This window comes from Symphalangus syndactylus, chromosome 5 (genome assembly GCF_028878055.3).
Source record: "Symphalangus syndactylus isolate Jambi chromosome 5, NHGRI_mSymSyn1-v2.1_pri, whole genome shotgun sequence".
Taxonomy (NCBI): Eukaryota; Metazoa; Chordata; class Mammalia; order Primates; family Hylobatidae; genus Symphalangus; species Symphalangus syndactylus.
The window spans coordinates 13,568,597-13,595,429 of NC_072427.2; the positions used below are offsets into that span (position 1 = coordinate 13,568,597).

The 26,833-nt window shown below is 39.0% G+C and overlaps 1 protein-coding gene across 3 annotated transcripts in view; it reads right to left on the bottom strand.

Annotated features, from left to right (window-relative positions):
• CHD2 (chromodomain helicase DNA binding protein 2) overlaps window positions 1-26,833 on the bottom strand; it is a 146,162-nt gene that overhangs the window by 107,588 nt on the left and 11,741 nt on the right. Inside the window, exons 5-7 of one of the 3 annotated variants that reach the window (XM_063640072.1) lie at window positions 20,820-23,917; window positions 16,661-20,477; window positions 48-114 (exon numbers count right to left, since the gene is read on the bottom strand). In XM_063640072.1, the coding sequence (XP_063496142.1) occupies window positions 48-114; window positions 16,661-16,676 (83 nt within the window). In that variant the 5' untranslated portion in view covers window positions 16,677-20,477; window positions 20,820-23,917. The remainder of the gene's footprint in view (window positions 1-47; window positions 115-16,660; window positions 20,478-20,819; window positions 23,918-26,833) is intronic. The other 2 variants (XM_063640073.1, XM_063640074.1) reach the window with 2 other exon arrangements.

The following is a 26,833-nucleotide window of genomic DNA, read 5'->3' on the forward strand; positions in this document are numbered from 1 at the left end:
AATAGAAAGGGCAGTCTACTTGAAAGGGATGTTAGGCAAGGCAGTACCTGGAAAACTGTATTCCCATAGCAAAGGCAGCTGAAGGCTTGTTCACCTCCCAGGCAGCCGGGTCTTCTGGTCACGGATAACATTCAATTTCAGCATGCCCTATAAAACCTGGCCTCTGACAACTTCTCAAGGTACATTACTTAATCATTTCTTCCCTTACCCCCACTGCTCCAGACTCCAGACCTAGCACTGCTCCCCTCTAGCTCCTGCACCCACTGCAGACACAGCAAATTAAATACCCCTCTAATTTTGTGGCCTTAGGTATCACCTTCTCCCAGAAAACATCCTTCGGTCTCCTACCCTAAGCTCAATACCTATCAGATACTTCCACAATATGGACATACGTCATAGCAGTTACCACCACCGAGATGGAAAACAGGCAGCCACATCTCAAGTCTGAGCGTCAATTACCATGCCCTGCTGGCTCTCCATACTTTTAGCCATGACACACAGGCTGACCTAGAAAGCCTCACTCCAAAGCTCCGGCAGCTGTTAACATCTACACTACCTTGCCTCCACTTGTCCCATACTATAAAGTAATCTGGCCGCTACTTAGCACATCTCCTTCGATGTTCTTTGTGCCTGGTTTATTAGAGAAGGATACAATTGCACATTCATTTGCTAGAATGTGCAATTTGCCTCCCCTTTGAAATAACGTATTTAGTTTTTCAACTACTATAATGTTTAACTCCAGACAAAAGTTTAAGAATAGAATCATGTTTTGGCAATCACCACCAATAAAACTGTCACAGACAACAGGTCTATACACTACTAGGAAACAAAAAACTCCCAACAGCAACAAAAAGAATGAAAATCTTTACCAACTAAAGACCCACAAAAGGCAGCATTAGTTTACTGAAGATAACTAAAACAGCCCAACTAGAAATGTTTATAGTGTTCTGTGCTGAAAAGCGGGAAGCACTGCAGATAGGATGTAATGGAATGCCAATGCCCGCATCAGGATATGTCTATATGGATGCCCATCTCATTCCCTTTGAACTGGTTTATACTATAAATTCACTACATTTTATATAACATTCCCCTATTAATGGTACATTTAGGTTGTTTTCAGATTTTTCACTTGATAAGTTGCAAATATCTTTGATACACTTTCCATATTTCTGAGTATTTGTATTTCAAAACTGTTGACTATAAACATAAATATCTTTCTACATATCTTCTTGTGCAGCTATGTGTTTTTGAGTTTGTGTAGGTGATTCCTAGAAATGTAACAATGCATACAACAATACCTTCTGGGGAAAAAAAAAGCCGTATTTCTGTCAGCATATATCTATGTGTATAAATGCATTTTAATCACCACATTGCTAACATTGGTTTACACCGTTAGGGATGGGTTATCTGAAGTATACTTGTGAGTTCCATGGATTACTTGTGTAATTTCAAAAATAACAACAACGAAAATCAAACCCAAAAAAAGATTAACACCAAGTTCACAACTATATTTACCTTTAGGGGTTGAGGGAGGCAGATGCTCTCAGGGAATGATACTAGTGACATTTTATGACTGAAACTTAGTAGTGAAGCTTCATAGTGAATTCACAGCACTTCATTATATACCTTAAGTATTTTTAATGTCTAAAGTAGTTAATTGTCTAAAATAAGTCTAACCATAAGAGTCAAATCCAAACCAAGGGCTGCAAGTATACCCCACCCTACACAAAACAAGCAAAGATTTGAATGAGTGTTTTAAAAAAGTGTTTTTAGGCCAGGCGCGGTGGCTCACGCCTGTAATCCCAGCACTCTGGGAGGCTGAGATGGGAAGATCATGAGGTCAGGAGATGGGAGACCATCCTGGCTAACACGGTGAAACCCCATCTCTGCTACAAATACAAAAAATTAGCTGGGCATGGTAGTGTGCCTGTAGTCCCAGCTACTCGGGAGGCTGAGGCAGGAGAATCACTCGAACCCAGGAGGCAGAGGTTGCAGTGAGCCTCAATCGTGCCATTGCACTCCAGCCTGGGCAACAAAGCAAGACTCCGTCTCCAAAAAAAAAAAAAAAAAGTGTTTTTAAATTGTTTTTGGAACCAGAATCAGATGTGAGACTGAATACAAATACTAATGAGGGGAACTGCTTAAAGAAGAAGAAATAAGCCTTAACAAAGTCATTACTTAATTTTCATACTTCTCATAAGAGGAATAATCACTAAATAAACTGGAAATGGAAAATGAGATCACACCACTGCACTCCAGCCTGGGCAACACAGCCACACTCCGTCTTAAAACAAAAAAAAAAGTGTAATTATGGGCCGAGCATGGTGGGTCAAGCCTGTAATCCCAGCACTTTGGGAGGCCGAGGCGGGTGGAACACCTGAGATCAGAAGTTCAAGACCAGCCTGGCCAACATGGTGAAACCCAGCCTCTACTAAAAAAACAATTAGCCGGGTATGGTGGCATGCACCTGTAATCCCAGCTACTTTGGAGGCTGAGGCAGGAGAATCGCTTGAACTCAGGAGGTGGAGGTTGCAGTGAGCCGAGATCACACCACTGCACTCCAGCCCAGGCAACAAGAGCAAAACTCTGTCTCAAAAAAAATATGTGTGTGTGTATGTATATGTGTATATATATATAGCGTACATGTGTATATATACACATATATATTCAAATTATTCCCTTAAACGACATTTCCTAAAAGACTATGTAGAATTGCCATTAATACCTAATAATTATAATAGTAAATACTGTTAGTTCTAAGCTGTAGCTTTAGTGCTGGTTTAGTAGAGGAGGCAGAAAGCCCACAAGACTAATAGAAAGGGTCAAACTGAGTTAGTGGGTGGAGTCCTTTAAGCCTTCACCTAAATAACAAAGTAATAAAATTAGCTGACTACCAATGGCTTACTAGTTACAGGGCAATTAAACATTGGATTTTCAGGAATGACTATCCAACATATATATAGAATCTTCATGAAAAACTATCTGAAAATTATTCAACATCTAAATTGCAAACAACTTTTATAATTTTTTACTTAACAAATAATTAAAACGAAAATACAATACACAGATAAAAGAACAAGTCAAAACTGGGAATTCAGATTCCAATCAAAAATAAATGCTTATGGCCGGGTGCGGTGGCTCACGCTTGTAATCCCAGCACTTTGGGAGGCCGAGGCGGGCGGATCACGAGGTCAGGAGATCGAGACCACGGTGAAACCCTGTCTCTACTAAAAATACGAAAAATTAGCCGGGCGTGGTGGCGGGCGCCTGTAGTCCCAGCTACTTGGAGAGGCTGAGGCAGGAGAATGGCGTGAACCCGGGAGGCGGAGCTTGCAGTGAGCCGGGATCGCGCCACTGCACTCCAGCCTGGGCGACAGAGCGAGACTCCGTCTCAAAAAAAAAAAAAAACAAAAACAAAAAAAATAAATAAATGCTTATGAGAAAAAGTTTTACCACTTCCTTTTGCTTGCGGATAAAAAGGATTTGGTATCTCTTCAAAATACTTTCTGAAGTAGGTAAAAATGGAGTGATTAACCTTCTTGCAACTGGACTTTGAAACGAAGTGCCATTAACAGTTACTGTTCCATTTTTAATCGCCATTTCCCAAATGGCCACAAGAGGGCAGCACAGCAACATTCCACTTAAAAGGAGCCAGCCTGTGTGGGAGCCCCGCCCAAGAGCCGCCATTTCCCTTTACTGTTTATTTTCCTAACTTACAAAATGGCCGAACTGGTTGGCAGAGCTTAGTGTTTTTGTGGGTGAAAGCAAAATCTGGCAAAACAATCACAAAACAATCTACACTGGAATTCCATAAAACTTACTTCCAGGCTAACTTCCTACCAGTGATACAATAGCTAATATTTATGGAGCACTTATGTGTAAGGCATATGCCAAAATTCTCCTAATCCTTACCTATAAAGAAGACAGCCCAAGAGTGTGTGTGTATGTGCGTGTGTAAGATGTCACCCCACAGTCTGAATTATCCAATCCACACTATCAACTATCAGCGTTAGGTATCACTGCCCTTATTTACATACATTCTTCAGTTGAACTGATTATTAAACCAAAGTTACTGTGTAACTATTCCTTCTCAAGTCACTTCTATGTGTCTTAAGATGGAAAAGCAAAGAAGACTAATTAGTCACACCTTTTTTATTGTTTGTTTGTTTTCTGAGACCAAGTCTCACTCTGTAGCCCAGGCTGGAGTGCAGTGGCGTGATCTTGGCTCACTGCAACCTCCGCCTCCAGGGTTCAAGCGATTCTCCTGCCTCAGTCTCTAGAGTAGCTGGAATTACAGGCACGACCCACTGCACCTGGCTAATTGTTTTGTATTTTTAGTAGACACAGGGTTTCACCATGTTGGCCGGGCTGGTCTTGAACTCTGGACCTCAGGTAATCCGCCCGCCTTGGTCTCCCAAAGTGCTAGGATTTACAGGCATGAGCCACTGCGCCTGGCCACACATTTCTTATTGGTAAAGAATACCGGATGTAGTTCTTTAAACTCTCCACCTTTGGTTCAAGTCCTGTGCTTCTTCAGAATAAGTTATTACTATAAACAATGTTAAAAGACAAGTAACGGACTGGGAAACAAAATTTCAATGTACACATAACAAAAGATATAGATACACAACATATGAAGAATTACACATCAAAAATCCAACCAAAAACTGCACAAAAAAAATGGATACACAATTACAGAGAAGAAATTGAAATGGCCAATAAACTCATTTTTAAAAATAACTAAACCTCTGTTAATTTGGGAAACATTATAACTGGTTATTTTGCACTCATCTGCTTTGCAGAAATTAAAGTCTCTTAATATTAAATAATTGTAAGAATAGCCAGTAACCCTTAAAACGTATATGAATTAGCCAGGCGCAGTGGCTCATGCCTGTAATCCCAGCAATTTGGGAGGCTGAGGCGGTCAGATCACGAGGTCAGGAGACTGAGACAATCCTGGACCACATGGTGAAACCCCGTCTCTACTAAAAATACAAAAATTAGCTAGGCATGGTGGCACGCGCCTGTAGTCCCAGTTACTCGGGAGGCCAAGGTAGAAGAATCGCTTGAACGTGGGAGGTGGAGGTTGCAGTGAACTGAGGCTGCACCATTGCACTCCAGCCTGAGCAACAGGGTGAGACTCCGACTCAAAAGAACAAAAAAGGGTATGAATCCTGCAATTCAATTTGTGGGCATGTAACATAGACAAATTATCAAACTTGTATAGGACGAGGCAAATATTCAGAGCTCTGTTCTTAAAAAAACCTAAATAATCCATATACCCATTTATGAAAATGTAAAAGTAAAATGTGAAATATTCACACTAGGCAACTAAATGCAGCAGCTAGATTAGGGCTGAATTAGGTCTGTAAATACTGTGAGCCCAAAAGTATCTGAGACTGAGCTCTCAATCAATTTAGAAAGTTTATTTTGCCAAGGTTAAGGACATGCCCATAACACATCCTCAGGAGGTCCAGGGTGATGGGGCACAGCTTGGTTTTTACACATTTTAGGGAGACATGAGACATCAATATGTGTAAGATGCAAACTGGTTTGGTCTGGAAAGGCCGGACAACTGGAAGAAGGGGAGGGGGCTTCCAGGTCATAGGTAGATAATAGACAAACAGTTGCATTCTTTTAAGTCTCTTGATTAGCCTTTCACTGAATACACAAGTTCCATGTGAGAAGAGAGTAGAGGCATAGTCATTTATGCCTCAGTCTGGCTTAGCAAAACAACAGGGCAGAGGAAGCAATCAGACAGGCATTTGTCTTAGGTGAACGGGGGGAGGGCTTTGAGTTCTTTGTCCACAAGGAATTTCCTTGTGGGCAAATTGTTAGGGAGGTATGTAGCATTTTAATTTTTCTAGCTATGTTATTTAAGAAAAAAATAGGAGGTAGGTTTGCCTGACACAGTTCCCAGCTTGACTTTTCCCTTTGGTTTAGTAATTTGGAGGTCCCGAGATTTATTTTCCTTTCACAATATCAAAAAGAAAATTTCAAAACTATTAAATTTTTAAAACACAAAACATATTTACATAACCATGTACATTTTGTAAGTGCCAACTCTTTATATGCCAAAATCATAAAAGTGACCCTAGCTATGTCTATTTTATTTTAAAACTTTATTAGGCCGGGTGCGGTGGTTCACACCTGTAATCCAAGCACTTTCGGAGGCCAAGGCAGGCAGATCACAAGGTCAGATGGAGACCATCCTGGCTAACACGGTGAAACCCTGTCTCTACTAAAAATACAAAAAATTAGCCGGGCGTGGTGACACACGCCTGTAGTCCCAGCTACTCCGGAAGCTGAGGCAGCAGAATGGCGTGAACCCGGGAGGCGGAGCTTGCAGTGAGCTGAGATCGCACCGCTGCACTCCAGCCTGGGCAACAGACCGAGACTCTGTCTCAAAAAAAAAAAAAAAAAAAAAAAAAAAAAAAATTGTATCCTTTGAACTTTTCTGAATTCTTAATTTCTGAGACAAGAGGTCTAACATTGTGGAACTGATCAGTTCTAAGGTGCAGGCCCTCCCCAGGATTCAGCAGTGCTCTCAGCAGTCACCCCAACACACGCAACACTATGGACCCTCCTTCCAGTGTTAAATAGAATCTATGGAAGGCCACTAATTTGGACCGAGCTCCTAGACCCTAACAGACCAAACCAAAATAGAGTCACTCATCTTAAACTTCTAAATTGTTTACCTTACCTTCAGGAAAGAAGATACCCAAATCCCCAGACAGTGTGAGCTGGCATAAGGAAGTTCCCTCTGCTTTAACACTTATAAGGAAGATAACCTCAAGTAACCTGATGTTAACCCACATTTTTGTACTATGTTGTTTCCCTGTTCCTGCTCAACCTTATAAAAACCGATTGCTCCACCATGCCCAATGGGCACCTATTTTTTTTATAGATGGGGTGCTACCTAATTTGTTAATCAATAACAAAATCCAATTAGATCTTTTACTCAATTTGTTGAAATTTTTTCTTTTGACAGCAGAAAAAGGTACGTGTATAAGAAAAAGTGCACACAAAATGCTGCTTATAATTTCAAGGGATAAAAAGGCTAAATTCCATCAAGTACCTCCCAGATTAAGAAATCCAGCAGTAAGGAGAGAAAAAAAAATTTACTTTTAATCAGTATATTTCTAAAATTCGCAGCTGAAGCCAGGCAGGCATTACCTTAGTCTCGTCATGCTTAGTACTTCTGCTCCCCAATAACCAAATATGAGTAGTTTCCATAGCACCAAACTATTAGCACCCAGGCATACATTAGAGAAACATGTATTCTAGCAAGAAGCCCGGTTAAGGTACAAATTAGATAAGGCACTTCACAAATACCTACCTAATCAGGATCTGGCAATGTGCTAATACACAAAAGACAAAAGAAGCTTTCTATTCAGGTAAAAACAAAAGTCTTTGTAAATAACCAAGCTGTGAAAAGCAGTTACAAGGGGAGTTCTCCCCAGAATTCATTAAGAAAAGAATACTTAACCACCTCAGGCAATGTATTTACACCCATTAAAGCCCTAAGGACAGATGGACCAATTTGACCAAGAGTTCCTTTCAGCCCTGTGAGTCTTTAGTTAGCTAATGTTTAGGTTATAAACTTTAGACTTTTATAAAATATATGGTGCTTTCAGCAACTCCCAAAGTTCAAAGGAGATTAAAGGATCTGCTTACCAATCCCAATAATACATGTGAAACGTATGCCCATAACGTCATGGGAGTAAGAGGGGTCCCTGGATCAGGCCAGAGAAGGAGCCGCAAAGGGCCTCAACTTTATTACTAACAACCAACATTCACCATGGCAAGCACGGTTTCTCAATCGTAGAGGTTTTGTTTTTTTTGGAGACAGGGTCTTGCTCAGTTGCCCAGGATGGAGTGCACGTAATGTGATCACAGCTCACTGCAGCCGCAACCTCTTGGACTCAAGCAATCCTCCCACCTCAGCCTTCCAAATAGCTGGGACTATAGGTGCATACTGTCACATCCGGCTAATTTTTACATTTTTTGTAGAAATGGCATCTCCCTAAATTGCCCAGGCTGGTCTCGAACTCCTGGCTCAAGGGATCCCACCTCAGCCTCCCAAAGTGCTGGGATTACAGGTGTGAACCGCCGTGCCCAGCCCTGTGGTGGCATTATAGATGCCTGACGCTGGATAATTTGTTATTGTGGGGAGCTGTCTCACACACACTCTCGGATGTTTGGTAGCATCTCTGGCCTCTACCACTAGAGGCCAGTAACACCCCCACCCCCAGAGTGACAAGCAAAAATGTCCAGGGTAATGGAAGGGGACAAACCTGCCACTAGTTAAAGACCACTGCCTAGAAGTATCATTTTATTTAATTTGAACATCCTTCCCTAAGCGACAACAAGTACTCCCCTTACTGTATTTTAAAAGATGAAGAAACAGGCTCCTGCCCAAGATTCTACAGCTAAAAAGCAGCAGAACAGAACAGAAAAGATCGAAACCCCGTCCCACACTGACCTTATTCCCAAACTTGCCTCAGTACAAGAATCAACTGAGGTTGCTGTTCAACATACAGATTCTTGGACAAAACCCTAGAATTGCTGAATTTTTTAACTTTCAAGCAAGCCTGGGAATATGTTGAAAAAGCACCCCAGGTGATTTTTAGCAAGTAAACTTAAGGACTTAAAGGTCTATATAAAGCTAGATTCAGAGGGAACAGACTTTTTTTTAAGCAAGGGAAAGAGAACAGTGCAAGAGTTTGATCCATTACTGCTTTCCTTTGAAATTACAATCTACCAGTCATATTGCCTCTATTTGAATGTCAACCTGCATCTAAATGGAAGGCACACTAACCATTTTAGTTTGTCAGGGCCTGGCGCGGTGGCTCACGCCTGTAATGCCAGCACTTTGGGAGGCCAAGGCAGGAGGATCACAAGGTTGGCGGATCACGAGGTCAGGAGTTCGAGACCAGCCTGGCCAACATGGCGAAACCCCGTCTCTACTAAAAATATAAAAAATTAGCCAGGCGTGGTGGCGGGCACCTGTGGTCCCAGCTACTCAGAAGGCTGAGGCAGGAGAATCACTTGAACCCAGGAGGTGGAGGCTGCAGTGAGCCAAGATTGCGCCATTGCACCCTAGCCCAGGCAACAGAGCAAGACTCCGTCTCAAAACAAAACAAAACAAAAATACAAAAATTAACCGGGCATGGTGGCACACACCTGTAATCCCAGCTACTCGGGAGGCTGAGGCAGAAGAATCACTTGAACCCAGGAGGTGGAGGTTGCAGTGAGCCAAGATTGCGCCACCTCACTCCAGCCCAGGCGACAGAGCGAGACTCCATCTCAAGATTGTCAACACACAACACACTCAAGAACTATTTCCCCAGACGGCAGATAAACACAACAGTTCTCAAGCCTAGCTATGCCACAGACCCACCCAGAGCTTTGGACAATTCCTCAAACCTACTACCATGGCTCCTAAATCCAATCAGACAGGGAGCTTGGCTTTTAAAATTCTCCAAGTGATTCTCATGCAAAACCTCTTTGGGAACTAAGTTTCGAACAAAAAAAACAAACTTGAAGCAAAGCACAAATCTTCACAACTTGTGGCCAAATCCAAAGTTCATGTGTGGCAATGGAGGACAAACTGCACAAAGGTGAAGTTCTGAGGCCTCCAGTACCTCCCATCCACCCATCTTTGCACATCTGTTTCTTATACTATCCACATGAGCATCACTTCAGGGCAACATTTTAACTAGAATCTTTTGATGTAGAGTCATGGCCTTTTGAACAGCAGAATGTGTGTCTGTCATCAGTCACACCCACAGTGCACTGTGATTTTGAGTCTGCTTCTTTAAAATGCAAAGTGTTTAAAAAGCAGCAAACTACAGAATTATGCAAGATTTTTACTATTTTCCCCGGTCTCATATACTTTAGTTTCCTTTTTTTTTGGTTGATGTTGATTTTTTTCTTGGGCGGGGGTTGGGGGAACACAGTCTCACTCTGTTGCCCAGGCTAGAGTGGAGTGGTGCGATCTGAGCTCACTGCAACTTCCGCCTCCCAGATTCAAGCGTCTCTGCCTCAGCCTCCCTAGTAGTCGGGATTACAGGAGTGCACCACCACATCCAGCTAATGTTTGTATTTTTAGTAGACACAGGGTTTCACCATGTTGGCCAGGCTGGTCTCGAACTCCTGGCCTCAAGTGATCTGCCAGCCTCAGCCTCCCAAAGTGCTGGGATTACAAGCATCAGCCACTGCACCCGGCTAAATTTCCTCTTACCCGTTAATTTGACAGCAACTTTTCACAAGATGCTTAATCAATCCTGGAGTCAAACTGCCACTGTTTGAATCCCAATTCTACCATTTACTCTCCTCGTGCCTCAATTTTCTCATCTAGCAAATAGGGATAAGCATATGTACCTCAGGAGTGGTGAGAATTACACTAACACATACAAAGCACTCAGAACAAGTTCTATATTCTTAGGAGGTACTATACATGCTAGCTGTTAGTCTTCCTAAAGCATTCAACTTAGTTTTCACTGAAACAATCTCTCACAATCATTTCACCTACTGACTTGCTATTTAATTTAAATGCAAAGTTACAAGTATCATGCACCATATAAGGAAGTTTAGGTCAATGACTGCCGTCATATACAACAGTGATCCCATAAGACTGTAATACTGTATTTTAACTGTACCTTTTCTGTTTAGATACACAAATATTTACCATTGTATTACAATCACCTACAGCATTCAGTACTGTAATATGCTCTATACAGTTGCGGCCTAGGAGCAACAGGCTATAGCATAAGTGTGCAGTAGGCTATACCTAGGTTTGTGTAAGTGAGATGTTCGCACAACTACAAGATCACCTAATGACATACTTCTCAGAATGTATCTCCATTGTTAAGCAACACATGACCGTACAACCAGCATAAACAAATTCAAGATGTATCTACTAATCCTTGGTAAGCACACAACGGAACTGAAGGAACAGAACAGCATGGGTAGTAAATGCTCAGCAGGGACCAGGCGCAGTGGCTCACCCCTGTAATCCCAGCACTTTGGGAGGCGGAGGTGGGAAGATCATTTGAGGTCAGGAGTCTGAGACCAGCCTGACCAACGTGGTGAAATCCCATCTCCACTAAAAATAGTAAAAAGTAGCTGGGTGTGTGGTGGCAAACGCCTGCGATCCCAGCCACTCGGGAGGCTGAGGCAGAACAATCGCTTGAACCTGGGAGGCGAAGGCTGCAGTGAGCTGAGACGGCGCCACTGCACTCCAACCTAGGCAACAGAGCGAGATTCTGTCTCAAAAAAATAAATAATAAGTAAGATCAGCAGGACCTAAGGTCACCCGCAGGCCTTTAAAGGAAGAGGACTATGTAATCGTTCATTTAGTGAGTTGGTTAACTTTAGGAGGGTTACTAACATTTTTGCTATAGTGACTTTCATATTAAATAAAATATACATATAGCCAGGCGTGGCGGCTCATGCCCAGTTCAAGACCAGCCTGGGAAACATGGCGAAACCCCATCCCTACAAAAAATACAAAAATTAGCCAAGTGCAGTGGCATGTGCCTGTAGTCCCAGCTACTAGGGACGCTAAGGCAGGAGAACTGCTTGAGCCTGGAGGGTGGAGGTTGCAGTGAAACGAGATTGTACCACTGCACTCCAGTGTGAGAATTGGGAGTGAAACCCTGTCTCAAAAGACAAAAAATAAATATACACACACACACACACACACACACACACACGTAAAACCCTTAAAACAGTCCCTTACCCAGAGTAAGCACTCAATAAATATAAATCTACTTTGGTATTTTTCTACAAAATGTTCACCATGTACAATTTTCCTTCCTGATACAATCCAAAGCGAAGGCCAGGTACGGTGGCTCACATCTGTAATCCCAGCATTTTGGGAGGTCTAGGTGAGCCCAAGAATTAGAGACCAGCCTGGGCAACATGGTCCAAACCCATGTCTACAAAAATTAGACAGGTGGGGTGGTACACACCTGTGGTCCCAGCTCCTTGGGAGGCGGAGGTGGGAAAATCCCACCTGAGGCTGGGATTGCACCACTGCACTGTGTATGAGACAGCTCCCCAGAATAATAAATTATCCAGCCTCAGGCATCTATAATGCCACCACGAGGCTGGGCATGGTGGTTCACACCTGTAATCCTGGCACAACAGAGTGAGACTCCATCCCAACAAGAACAACAAATCCAAAGTGAAAGATTACCAGCTAGCAGGCACTGCTAGACTTAGAAACAACCCATACAAATGGGATACACCCTGGAGTTTATTATCATATTCTTTTGTATTTTTTTAATGTTGGTCACAATTCACAACCCATCAATGTTTTTATAAACCCAAGAGAAAGGAAGTTTAGAATGGAATGTAACTGCATTCCAAGTAAATAATTCTAAGATCTAAACTTCCAAAGCATGTAAGGAGAGTGCACTAAGGAAGAGATGACCACAAGAGCTTAAAGCAACTAGAAGACATTTAGAAGGAATTCAGAATCTTGAGGTGAGAAAGCCCACCTGCACATACATTTTTTATCTTTTTTCTTTTTTTTTTTTTTTTGGTCACCCTGTACCCCGGGCTGGAGTGCAGTGGTGTGTGATTTCATCTCACTGCAACCTCCGCCTCCCAGCTTCAGGCGATTCTCTGGCCTCAGCCTCCCGAGTAGCTGGGACTACAGACACCCACCATCATGTCCAGCTAATTTTTGTATTTTTAGTAGAGACAGGGTTTCACCATGTTGGCCAGGCTGTTCTCGAACTCCCTACCTCAAGTGATCCGCCTGCCTGGGCCTCCCAAACTGCTGAGATTACAGGAGTGAGCTACCACGCCCAGCCTGTGTATACATTTTAAAGGTATGCCTAGAACTGGATCTGCCATGACATTTAATATAGAAACATCCTCTTCCATCAAGCCTACAATTCCCCGTCAGCATCCTACCCCACTTTTGCTTCCAGAGGTCCTAACTCAAGCAGCTATTAAGACCAAAAAAGGAATTTAAAAATGGGACAGGCAATGGAAAGACCAAGGGTTATTAGAAAAGAATGCAAGTACACGAAGTGCTCCATCAGAAGATTTGAACACACATGGAGATACTGCGAACATACAGAAACACATGCAAATTTGAAACACGGACAGCTTTTAAAAATTAACTAGATCCTAGGGCCAGGGCTGGACACTGGTATTTTTAGCAGCTCTCCATAGTCTGAAATGGGAATAAAAAGTAGAACCCAACTGACCTATAACCCAAAAAGGACAGGAAATAGAGGAAGTAGGGGAAACCCAAAACACACAAATCTTAAGACTAGTTTAAGCAGACTTGCATGTTCGGCATTATGCTAAGACAAATATATAGTCCTATGGTTTAGACTGAACACTGAAAGCAAGCTACAGCCAATTAGACATTGGTTGTAAATATTACTGCTGTTACATTTATATCCATGGAGCACTGCACCATAGTATTCAGTATTCATTCTATAACAGCTTGAGAGGGGAAATGAGACAGAGGATAAACCAGGGCAATAATTATCAGCTTGTGGGGGTGGGGGTGGGTAGTTATCTACTCAGACTAACCGGCAAAAGCAGGGCTGTGATTCACACAAGAAGCTGTTGTAGTCCAGCAAAAGTCATATGATCTCTCAAAAGGCTGGCTCTTCTCAAAAAAAAAAAAAAAAAAAAAAAAAAAATTCTAAGAGATGATGAACTGTAAAACGCACCCAAGCTGGCTAAATGGGGACTTGCCTCCTAAAATCATTCTCACAAATCTCTCCTGTAACTGGCCTAAACGAACTCTCCTGGTAGGCCAAGACAACCAGCGAGTTCCTCAGGGCCAACCTAGCTCTTGAAGAGGAACTTAGGACATGCAGGAAGGAGGGGTGCAAGAAAGTAAGATGAAACAAACAGTAAGAATAAAATAACCTTACTAAAAGCTTACATTTATTGAGCACTTTTAATGTGATGGGCTCTTTGCTAAACATTTTATGGGCGCTATTTCATCTTCATGACCCAATGAAGATGACCATTATCTACATTCTTAAAATGAGACAATTAGAAGTCCAATCATAAGTGCTTCTTCACTGGCCTAAACTGGGAATAAAAATTTTCAGGACTAAAGTAAAAGTTGAACTCGTACCTAGCTCTTGCCAGGCACAGAGGTTAACAGTTAGGCATACACAAGTGACAAAATGACTCATCAGAATTAAATTCAAAGTATAAAATCAAGACTATCTCTACAATGCTGCCTTAGCCGGATGCTTCTGAAACATTCTCTCCTTCAACATCAGTGATCACATTTTCCCCAAACTACGGGGACTCAATAATGAGAACTGAAATACTTTTCAGTATGATATCCAGTCCAGAACATGTTGAAATAACAAAAAAGAGACCCATAACCAAACATATTAACAATAAAATGCTAAATTATGTAGCATGAATGGCTACCACATATCTATGTCCTCCATCATTTATTTCAAAAAGAAAAGCCTTGTCCCTCACTTCATAATCAGGGCTCAAATATATTCAGTATATAGGACCTTTTTTTTTAGAAAGGTCTCTCCCCCTAGACTTGCTTTATCAATTAAAGATTCCATTGATTACAGAAAAGGGTCATAAGACAAATGTGAGTAATGTGTTCCAGCATTGTGCTGAATTACTGATTACAAAATAAAAATACAGTCCAGCCTGGACATTGGATGACTGAGTCAAGTTTTGTTACTCAGGCTTTACACTGATAACCCTAAAGTTCCAAAACAAGTTGTGATTGGCAACTTTGCAAAGGTATACATGTGAACTCAATGTTTAGTCAAGCTGAAGCGCAGGAGGGAGTTACTCAGCTGTGACACACCCAGTGTAACCAAGCCACAAAGTTACTTTCACCTGTATACAAAATACTCTTAGAGGAATTTTTTTTTTTTTAGTTTCTTTGTTCAAGTGACACCAATTCAAGAAAGCCAAGTTCTTCAAGGAAGCAAAGTTCTAAGGTTACCAGGAAGAAGCTAAAAACTAAAGGATCTTTAAAAAAAAAAAAAAAAAAAAGATGGCTCATAGCAAGAAAAAATTTAATGGCTGACACAGAGCAGTCACTCAATTTTTATGCCAGAAACAAACTTAGTGTATCAGAGTTTGGAAATACCAAGTGGTCTCAGGAGGTCTCTCATAACTGTCAGTTGTTGTATTTGGGGGTAAGGGAGAGTAAACTAATGATAAAATCTGTGAGTTTTAATTAAAATTCAAATAAACTTCCAGATTCACTCCTCAAGCAATAACTTGCTACAATTGTCACAACCAATAGTCCTTATCGAAAATATTATTTGCCCACCTTCCTCTGCTGACTTAAGTCTTTACAAAGATACTAACTCCCTAAGGGCCAAATACTAGTTGGAAAATGCATATTTTAAAGAGCAAGGATACAGAGAGAGAGAGAGAGAGAAATCGATCAACACTCTTTTCTTGCTACTTGATGCTATTCTCCACATCACAGGGAAAAAAAATAGAAGGCTCAACATACCTAAGAACACTGGTTCTTTAAAAAACTTAATTGGCTCCAAGACTGTCAACAGTTAATAGGTAAGTTGTTGTATCATGGTATGCATTTTAACTCCTAATGGCATTTAGGCTAAAGTATCTTAAATAACAGAATAGTTCATATCCTCTTAAAAAATAACTAAGTGCAATGTTGACTACTTTGACCCCAGTTTTAGGAATTGAAAGGTATTCAGCAAATATTAAAATATTAACACAACTAATTAGAATTCAGTCTACACAAAAAGGGAGGTGAGGTTACTACCTTTGTTCTTGTGGCAGGTATACTTTAAATTTGGAAGCTACAGTTAAATGTTCATCAAGTTCTACAAGTACTTAATTCTCTGAAGATGTTTAGTATTTTATACGCAATATACATTTGAGCATATAATTTTAAAATCAGGTACAAATTCTTTGATGAACACTTCTCTGCAACAGAAAAAGCAATTTCAGCTAGTTTTCATAAACTATCCAAATAATTCTTCCCCAAGAACCTACCTATGAGAACCTACAAAACTCACTATCATAGTGAATTTTAACTTTCACAGACTGTACTCAGAAACTTGACATACGCCCAAGCAAATGTCACCTGCACTGAAGAGGTCAACATCTCCTTTGAAGTAACACACTTTACTAAAATAACTTTGAACTAAGGCTAACTACAGGACAGCCTACTCCTTTCAACTGCTAAAAAACTCTAGTATGGCAGGAGAAAAACCTTCTCCACAGTAGATAAATCCACTGAATTTCTTGCTTGCTTAAATTCAGTATGTGTAATTTAATTAAGACATCGTTGCTGAAAGATGAAGTTTTAACCAGAAATCCTTGTAAAGGTTTCCAAACAAGGCAAACCAGTGAGCATAAACCCAACCGTTTACTGGGACTCAGAATTCCCGAAGTGGAGGCCTAGGAAAGATAATTCTGAAGATTTGGCCAAGTGACCCCACTATCAGCCAAGTTGTCAGTCACTTCGCATTAGCAAGTGCTATTAACACTTAAAAGAGTAGTTTTCTAACATTTACTTAGATAGTAATGGTTGCCTAACACTGTATTCTGCCACTTTTTAATGTTATTAAACGTGAAATTTTCTATTTTCTATTAAACTATCCCACTGTGAATCTTAAATATATAGTACTTAGCACATACTGACCTGAGTTTTTCTCCATCAAATGCCAACTGAGAAAATGTACGGTACCAAGTAAAAACGCACGGGGACAAGTTCAAATAATCCTGCCTTTGTTTATGAGCCATGTATTAAACAGCTGTTAACACCCGTCAAGGTTTTCACTAAAGTAGAAGTATCCGCCTCTGACACTCAAAACGTTTTGGTCAATGGTAACAAAAACCCACTCATTCTTCACACTGCACGGGGGCGAGGAGAAGGGACGCTAAGGTATGAAAAGGGAAAATGCAAAAACTGGGCAAATTTTCTATTTTAAAATTTCCAAATAGTGCCTTTAAGACTTATAAATAGTGACTGTACTTTTTCTCCAAAAGCAGCCGCTTCTCAAAGAGGATAAACCATTCCCGGAAATGAGCAAAAGAATACACACTACAGGGTGCGGACCGCTACAGGCAAGGGCGGACCAAGACTGCCAGGAGCAAACGCGTCCAGGAAAGCAGCCGCCCACCGGAAAGTCCCAACTACAGTTCCCTTCCTTTTCCCCTCGGCGTGCGGCTCCCTGGGTAGGGGGAGGAGAAAGGACCCGACACGCGCACGCGGCCAGACGTCACTGCGTTCTCTCCCCGCCCCCGCGCGGAGCCGTCTGACGTCACGGGGCGGGGGCTACCGAAGGCGCCGCCGTTGACCCTGCTGTTACCAGGCGCGCGCACAGCCAATCAGCACCCCGCGCCGGCTCCGGCCGGCCTTTGAACTCGGCACGGCAACTTCCTGCTGTTTGGCGAGTACACAGTGCAATGCAGTATGTCTGTCAGCGCTGCGGCACAAAGGAACAGCCATTTTGTGACTGAGCTGGACCTGCACCAAGATGCCAGGGGCTCAAAGAGCTGCTGCGTGCCCTAACTATCGAGCTGCCTTTTATTTCGGCACCAGAGCTCCCCAGAAGAGCAGAGAGGAGGAAGGAAATAGGCTTTGGTATTTCAGATTTCAATTAGTTTAGATTCAGTCTTCTCCAAAATCCCGTTTTTTAATGTATTATCAGCGTCATAAAATGGCTGCCAGTTAAACTGCCTGTTCTAGTACACAAGTAACTGCATTATGCCATTTCTAATCATCCCCAGCCTTTTAGAATAACTGGTAAAGTACCCCTGAAAATTGTAGGATTTACCTGCACCTCAGGTTATAAAAATAAATCTGGCTCAAAGGCAGACGATTTGGAGATAAATTTAATAAACTCGTTCAATTCTTAAGATAAATTGCTAACGTGGTGCCCCAGAGAACACACTGAACTCTGTGTGTGCACACAGTCCCGTTTTCATTCTTTGATGTTACTTAAGTTATCCCCAAGCTGCAAATTATTCAGATAAAAAGTATGGTATACTTCTCGTATGTCCATCATTAAAACTTTGTTTTAAATACTTAGAAATTTTACAAATATCAAATGTTTTTAAAATCGCGTTTTTTAATTTTCAAAAATCCTGATAAAGTGTAAGACTTTAGCATTAACTTCAAATTAAAATACAAACTTATATAACCACTATTAACTACTGCACTATTTCCAAAAACAGGATATCACCAGATTTACTTAAACTTGCACTCATTCCTTCCAGATCCTAAAGTAATTCTCAGACCAAAGTTTACTTGACCTGCAAACTCATTTCCTCTTCTGTGGCTCAGGCTGCAAAGGTGATTTTCGTAGTATTCCCTAAACACTATACTTTGGGCAATAAAAACTCTGATGGCAGAAGGAACCAAGTACTAATTACAGGGACAGTTCAGCTCACTAGAATATTATCTACCACATTAAAACACCAGTAACATTCTACAGCTGCACAATTTTAAAAGGAAGTGATGTCATAATTATGTACATGTATTAAGGTATGAAATTTAGGATAACTAAAAGTATCTTCTTTTCAAAGAGTCTTAAATATTTTTGGACATCCATCAGGTATATGATTCAAAGTATACTTGACAAATGAATTTAAAAGTACAGTCAGTACATGCTTCATGTACAGCTGTAACCTCCACTACCAGTAGGCAAATGCCTGACAACTTCCAGGTAGTTTTCCAGGTGAGAGTAAAAATACTGAAAGAATACCAACACTGCTCAATTTTTTAAAATTAGAAAGCATAGTCTCATCAATGATGTTAACCACAAACCTTGCATAAGAAAGCCAAAACCCATGTGAGACCTATGCAAATGATACACTCAAGGGAGCAACAATTTTAGTGCTGAATCTTTAATATAATTTGCCAAATATATCTGGAGGTTCTCATTTCTTCAAATTGTCATTACTTTCCAGAAAAAAACAGTTTAGGATGAGTAAAAAACTTTTCTGTCCTCAATTTAATCTAGTAATTTACATGGGCAATTCAATTAAGACAGCACTACAAACTGGGTGACAACTCAATGCAAAAAAATTTGGTAACTTATTTTCTAAAGCAAGGCTCAATCTGCTTTTAGTCACATAAAATAAATAGAATTCAGCATATTAGTAATACATCATGTTCAAAACTTTCAAATTCACTAGCCTAATAGAAAAGTGTATTATTTATAAAAATTAGAAAAGTAAAAATAAAATTGGGAAGGAAAACCACATGAATCACATCCTTGTTAAACTGCATGATTTAAAATTTATAATATGAAAATGCATAAAGAACACATCAAAAAATGCATTCATATGTACTTTTTAAAATTAATATACAAAGGTCATACAACAAAAACATCTTAGAGGCTTTATTACTTCATCACTAACAAGGTACTCCAAGGAATGTGAAACACATCATGATATGCACAAACAGTACATTTGTAAGCTTCAGAAGATAAAGCATTCCAGACGACTCTGTCGAAATACATCAATAAATTTAAAGCAGCTACATCTAAATTGTGAGGATAAAATACATCTACCAACAAGAAATCAATGTCTTAAGCATACAAATGCAAACCTTAAAATAATTTAAATGTAAAATATACAACTGTAAATATGATCACAGTAACAAACACAAAATAGCAGTATATTAAGAGTATTCCAGGATTGCTGTTATTACAGATTTGATTTCATAAATGCAGGAACTCTAACCATCAAGTAAAGGTTTTGATAAATCACATCAAAATTTCCTAAAATGTCAAGTGTATCAAAAGAAATATAAAGTCACATAAAAATATAAACTGAGAGGCATCAGTCAAAGGGTCCTTTAAGTGATTTTGTTTTTAAATGTACATTTTTTCATTCATATAACTTTCTGATATGTCTATTTACTATAATTTACTACTACAAGGCTTCTCTATGGCCCTCAGTTACAAGTTTAGATATCCTGGATTCTTCAAAGAAAAAATTTGCCTTGTATGTAAAATGGTGCAATGCAGCAATGGCTAAACCGACAAGGTCATTTTTCTGCAGTACAAAAACCTAAAAACTGAAATTTACTGACAGAAAAACTGTACATTACAGGAAAGGCCCCTTTGAATAAAGGTACCTTACCTTTTGACTGCTGTAAGAGGCCCTAAGTCACAACTCAACTTTCATAAATTGCTACCAAAAAATTAGGGTGTGGCATATTAGCAATCTCAAGGTCATGCTTTAAAAAACGAATCCAAATTAGAAAAACACAATAAAACAGACAGCAATCCGTGTCTGTCAAGGTAAACAATTGTAAGCTGAGGTTTCTCCCCCAAAAAAAAAGACAAAAAGGAAGAAAGTTGATAGCTCATACCTCGATGCATTGCTGTGTAGCGAACTGTCCTCCTCTTGGCTTTTGTCCTTATTTCTCATCATCTTTTAATTCTTAAATATTAAGGGGGAGGGGGAATCTGTGTTTGCTTTGAAGTCCTGTGCCCAGGTATTTACTGTCAAAAGTTGAAAGAAAGGTAAGGTCCCGGCTTCTATCGATGCTTTTTATTATCAGGAACAAAGTCCTGACGATGTTAACGATATTGTTATAACACAACAACGGTAAGCACCAAAAAACTAAATATTTCTATTTTTTCCTTAAAAGAAAAAACAACAGGATAAACCGAACAGTGGAAGCATCACTATCAATAAGGAAACTTTCTCAAAGTAGCACACTAGATACAAATAACAATCTCTGTATCTTATTGCGTCATCCAAGAATTTCTCGTATTTACAGAAAACAAGGCAAACTTTAACAAATAAATCTTTAAAATTATCACCAATGATCGTGAACTTACCTGATCCATGTAGTATGTCCAAAGCAAGAGTCCTATCTACTAGTAGAAAAATATCAGATCCCAAATAATTAAAAATAAAGGCAAAATCCTCCGTTAAAAAACGAAAAATAAATAAAATAACCCTCAAATATGTTAACTGGTCAAAAAAATAAAGCAATAATTAATACTAAAACAGGTCCGAAAGAAAAAAAACCTCATTAGGAGAGCGCACAAAAATGGAGGTGCGCCATGGCTTCTAAGCTGGAAAAAACAACGACCTGGGCTCTCAGTACGGCTGCTTCTTTCCAACAAGGCACGAAAAGAAAGCTCCTAAAAGCTGCTTTTCTCCCAAAAAAAGGTTCGAATCGACCCCAGTAAGTCCCTAGGAAAGACAGGGGGCTACGGGGGCCCCCTGAGGCTGCCCGAAAGTTAGGGAAAGTTGCGTAAAGTGAGGCAAAGGCAGGGAGCAGAGCGCGCTCTCTCTAAGGCACAGCCGCCATCTAGAGCCTCCTTCCCAGCTCTGAGAGCTCTGCCTTTGATTGACACTCTCTACATTTACCCCACAACTCAGGTGATGTACCATAGACCCACCCCTTCATCTCCACCAAAAAAAAAAAAAAAAAAAAGAGAGAGAGAGAGAGATCCTCCATCCCAGGGAGCCTAAGGACCCCCACCCCCACACCTCCCTGCCCCTCCAGACCACCCCAACAGGGGGAGGGGGGAGGGCTTCTTAACCCCCTCTGGCTCAAGCACCCTTTTTAAGCCAGAGAGAAATGTAATTTGTTCCTTTTGTCTAAAGATCTGCTAAATATTTCAGTCCTTGAGCTAAAATAACTTCCTCCCTGGACAGGAAGTGGTGTTTTATAAAGCCATTTTGAAAAAGGGATAATTCTTAGAGAATCTAAAGCTCAGCTAAGTACTAATCTTTTTAAAAATTAATCCCCCAATGGGTGAAATGATTGCTAAATAAAAGTAAAACCTTAATTTCATAAACTAAATTCAAGTTTTTCCTTCTTTATGATGCCTAAAAATAATCTAAAGACAAAATTTAAGGGGGAATTTTCCATCTCAACTGGAAGAAAGGGGTAATTTTTACAACTCAAGAGCGCCTCCCTAGTGTTCAAGTTGCATTGGAGCAAAAGTTAATGCAACCAATTTTTATTCAAGAATATCCATTTTTCTTTGTTCTTTCACAAAATTCTTTAACCCATTATATAACCTTGAAAATATTACACTCCTCCCTCCAAAGAAACTTCTCATTATCACAATATATTTACTTCCCACACTGATTCAGGCAAAAATTCAAGAGTATGGTCCAACCACGATCACCTTTCAATCAGTAACCCAAGAAACTCCACATCCAAATCCAACAGAAAACACATATCCCAACACTTCCCTTATATTTCAAATCAAATAAGTATACACCCATTTCAACAATGTTATTAACAATAGGACATACATGATTGCAAATTATCAAAGTAATGTCACAAAGCAAATTCTCCTAAATATCAAAACCATGAGATCCACAGAAACAAATTACTAATTCCAAAAACAATATCCTACCAAGCACTCCATTCAGACAAGCATATTCATACACCCAAAAAAATCCAATCAACTTTCCTTATTCAACATAATCTGCCAGAACCATGTCCCTCCCTCACTGAAGAAATCCACTTTAGATTTACACCAAACAAAAGCAACAACGTCCAATCTAGGTAAAATCCATAATCCAAACCGTTTCAATTCCATACCCTACACACAAAGATAAATTTTGTACCAAGATCAAAATCCAAAATTCCATTTTTGAATTTGACAAAGACCAACCACCTCACATCAGTCAATAACAAATGGTGCACATGTATTAACAATGGATGTGTATGCTGCAGTATTTGACATGAATCACAAACAGTATGATTAACACAAAACAATTTAACCTGAACTATTTATTCTTCTCATGTAAAATGGGAAAACAGAATCAAGAACTCATTTTGTCTACCAAAATAATGCCTACCACCTTTGTAATAGTTACCAAAACTGGTATCAGTTGATTAGTAATAAATGAAAACCTGGCATTTAAAAATCAAACATAAGTAATCTATGGCAGGGTGCAATTCATTTATTTTAAATTCCCAATTGTACAAAATAAAGACAATACAAGATATTAATCCTACTTCAAAGTTATATAAAATGGATTACACACATAATTTCGAATTTAAAAAATTGTGAATACTCCAAGGACCCTAACCCATAAATTCAACACTTCTTCCTCTAATAGTAAGACAATAGGAGACATCAATTTAAATATTCAGATGAATATTCTATAGCAAGATGTATTTATAGTATTAAAAAGCTTAAGAAACCATTTCAGTCAACACAAAATAATTCAGAAGTATATGTGTATCACTCATCCTGAATTTTGGAGCAACAAGCAGTTTGTTTCAAGTTCATTAAAATCTTGTGGCAGATTAAAATCAGATTCTATTATTACCCATTGAGTTGTTTTGAAAGGTGTTTCATGAAAGCACAAACAGTATTTAAACCAAATGACCATCTAAGAGCACAACTTTGTGAAAAATGATAAATCTTCATAAACCAAGTAAAATGTTTTCGATTACACCATTTCCAATTTACCAGTTTTATTCACATTCAGTACACTTTACCACTCGGCAACTACAAAGGCCAAAGTATTACTAAAATAAAACTAAACATTGAATGAAACTTCCACTTAAAAAAAAAAAACCCAAACTGAGAAATTTTTAAGTGTTATAAATTTTATTAAAAGTTAACATTTCAAGAGGTCATACTCATACAAATCAAACTGCAAAAAATTCCAGGCATAAAAACTATTATCTGGGTTAGTGTGCCATCTTTCTTCTCCAAATGTCAAAATGTCCACAAAAAAAAGTCTTTAGAAAGTCAAATCCACTGTCCATTTGTGTTGGGTAAGAAACCTATGTCTTCATTCACTGCATGGATTCCATGTTAAAAGAACCCTGTCTTGGTTGTATATTATCACAGGACTCTTGTATTAATCCATTTTCCTCAATTCCCCATAGTAGGCTGCCATCTTGATTTCTCAGTGGTAGGGTCCATTTGAAACTCTTCAAGCTGACTGGGTGCTTGATGAAAAAATTAAAAGAAAAAAATGCTGTTGGAATCTTAATCTTTTAAACAGAAAACATCCACCCACCTTGAAGATACCCTACCATACACAAAACTTTAATTTTGTAACAGCTTTCAACTATGAAATTGTAAAGTTGTATGCAAAACACACACACAACTCCTTGATAAGACTGCACACCAAAGTAACAAAGTCCTTGTACTACCACAGATACATTTGTATCTATAAAAAAGTCCCAGTGAAGAGTCTGATTTTTAATATTTAACACTATCATTATACTGTGTACATAAAAAGTAAAAACAAAAATTAAAATTCAAAATTCCTGGAAAGCTAAATTACAGAAACACTGTGGATTCTAAATCTCAATGCAGAAAACTTTCCAAGCTTCTTCAAAGAAAACTAATTATAGAAAAGAATCTTAAGGGATTTAAAAAAAAAAAAAAAAACACATACACACATAAAGCAGTCGATCATAGCATAGTTTTTCAATCCAACAGATGTTGGTTTTGTTTAGATAACGAAAATGGCCACTATAGGTGACACCATCTTTAACTACATATCTGAGAATACAGAAAAGATGTAGCCACAAAAAAAAAAAAAAAAAAGGATCAAAAATGCAAAGTATCTGCCTGGCTTGATAGATTTGCCATAAAATGCTGTTTTCAAATTATATGCAACTAAAATAATACACTCTCATTACCAAAATACCAAATGTCTCTCATAGAAAAATAAATCCATTACTTAAATAATTTGAACTGAAGGGAGAAGTGAGAAGTCAGATGATTTTACCATTAAATAAATGATTCAGATTCATCATGACCAAACATAATTTGAAAAACAAAATTTAAACCCTGGCCTTCTCTATGAATTTTCCAGCTCTCCATCTGAATTTGTGGAGATACAGTCAAGGGTGACTGAATTTGAGGTAAATAAATATAAGGGCATTTTAGCCCATTAGGTAATTTCCTTGTCTCCTTGGCAACAATTAGGATATACTGTTTACTACACACAATACAAAAATCTACTTACTTATTTGGTTAACCGAGATACTGCCACCCATATTAAAAAACATTGATTAAAGGGAGTGTCACAGCATCAGTAATAAACATCAAAAGCAAGATATTTCTCCTTAATTGGTTTTGCTCATTTCTCCCCAGCTTTAAAAAGAAAACTAAATTACTCAATTCATTCCTGATCTCAGTAAAAATCTTCCATCTGACTTGTTCATTCCTTAAAATTAAGGGACAGGTACTTCTATAGAGAAGTATAAAAGTAAAAACATCATTCTCTGTCAAAGAGAATTATAAACCAATTTATTTTCAATCTCTATTGTTGCAAGATTCAAGCTCTAAATGAAGTTGGTGATGTAAATACTGTTATGATGAACAATGACACTGAGAATGAAAATGCATTATCAAATTACAGTCATATTTCAGTATCTATAGATGCAATTTATTCATCTTGGTACCTGAATTAAAAAACTCAAGTTTTATATTTTTCTGACAGGACAGAGATAAAATTTATCCAGATTTCCTTCTAAAATCATTTTTTTTTTTTAAAAAAATCAAAAGAAAATCTAATGACATTATTAATATCATTTCAAAATTACTCAGAATATATTGGTTTATGTGACAACAGCAGAGATTAGAAAATAGCATATTTATCATACTCTCACAGTCATATATTTAAAGTTAGTAAAAAAAAAAAAAAAAGTAAAGAAAAAAATGCTACAAGAGAAAACTCTTGACAACTCTTAGGACATGAAAAAAGCCATGATCAATCTGCACTCCTGCAAAGCCAATCCAAAGCCAAAAGTGAGAATTTTGTTAATAAGGAAAAAGTGTTCACTGAGGCATCAGAGATTTAGGAGTAATCCGTGTATTTTCATAGAATTCAAATTCTTATAAAAACTGTATTTGCTAAAAAATAAAAAGAAATCAGGCTTAGTTCTGTGAGCCTGGAAATTTTCTTAGAAACAAAATCCACAGTTCTTCATCTGCAAAATAAAAATAGTACCTACCTCTTGTGGCTGTAGAAAGAATACTTTCATAGGGTTTATATTACCTGACATATAGAAAGATCTCAGTAAATGTTAACTATCATTCTGATATACCACAATAACCAAAGTACTTTGAGACCTACAAATTGACCTTACTGAATCAAAGTTCATTTATATATCATCAGTAAGAGTATCTCTGAAGAACATACAGGATCATGGGGTCAGCAGTCTTGCATTAAAATAAAATCAAGATCCTACAGAAAACTGGGTAGGGTTTAGATACCAAAGCCCTCTAACATGTTCCTTTCCAGTAACTTGTGAATTACTGCAGACATGGAAGAGATGTTTTAATCTAGAATTCCATGAGCAGACAACCTAGATCTTTTCTATATTTCACATATAACCTTCAAGCTCATAATATAAATGGTTAACAAAATTTTTTCCCTTTGATATTCACTAGTTTATACTTCCTTTTTAAAATAATGTGCATGTTCTAACAGTACCATTCCCATAGCAAAGGTAAAAACTTAAATGGCAACAAAGCTTCAACGAGTAACTACTATCCCTTAAAATTCCCACATATCATACATCCAGAAGAACATAAAGTTGAACATGGAGGTACTCTTCATTGTATTTTTAATTATTTCTTAAGATGGAGGTCTCACTACGTTGCCCAGGCTGGTTTCAAACTCCTGGGTGGAAGAGATCCTCCCACCTCAGTTTTCCCAGTAGCTGAGAACATAAGTACCTGCCTCTGCACCCAACTAAGGTTTTTTGGTTTTTTTTTTTCTTTTTTTTGAGGTGGAGTCTCTGTTCCCCAAGCTGGAGTGCAGTGGCGCGATCTCGGCTCACCGCAACCTGCATCTCCCGGGTTCAAGCGATTCTCCTGCCTCAGCCTCCTGAGTAGCTGAGACT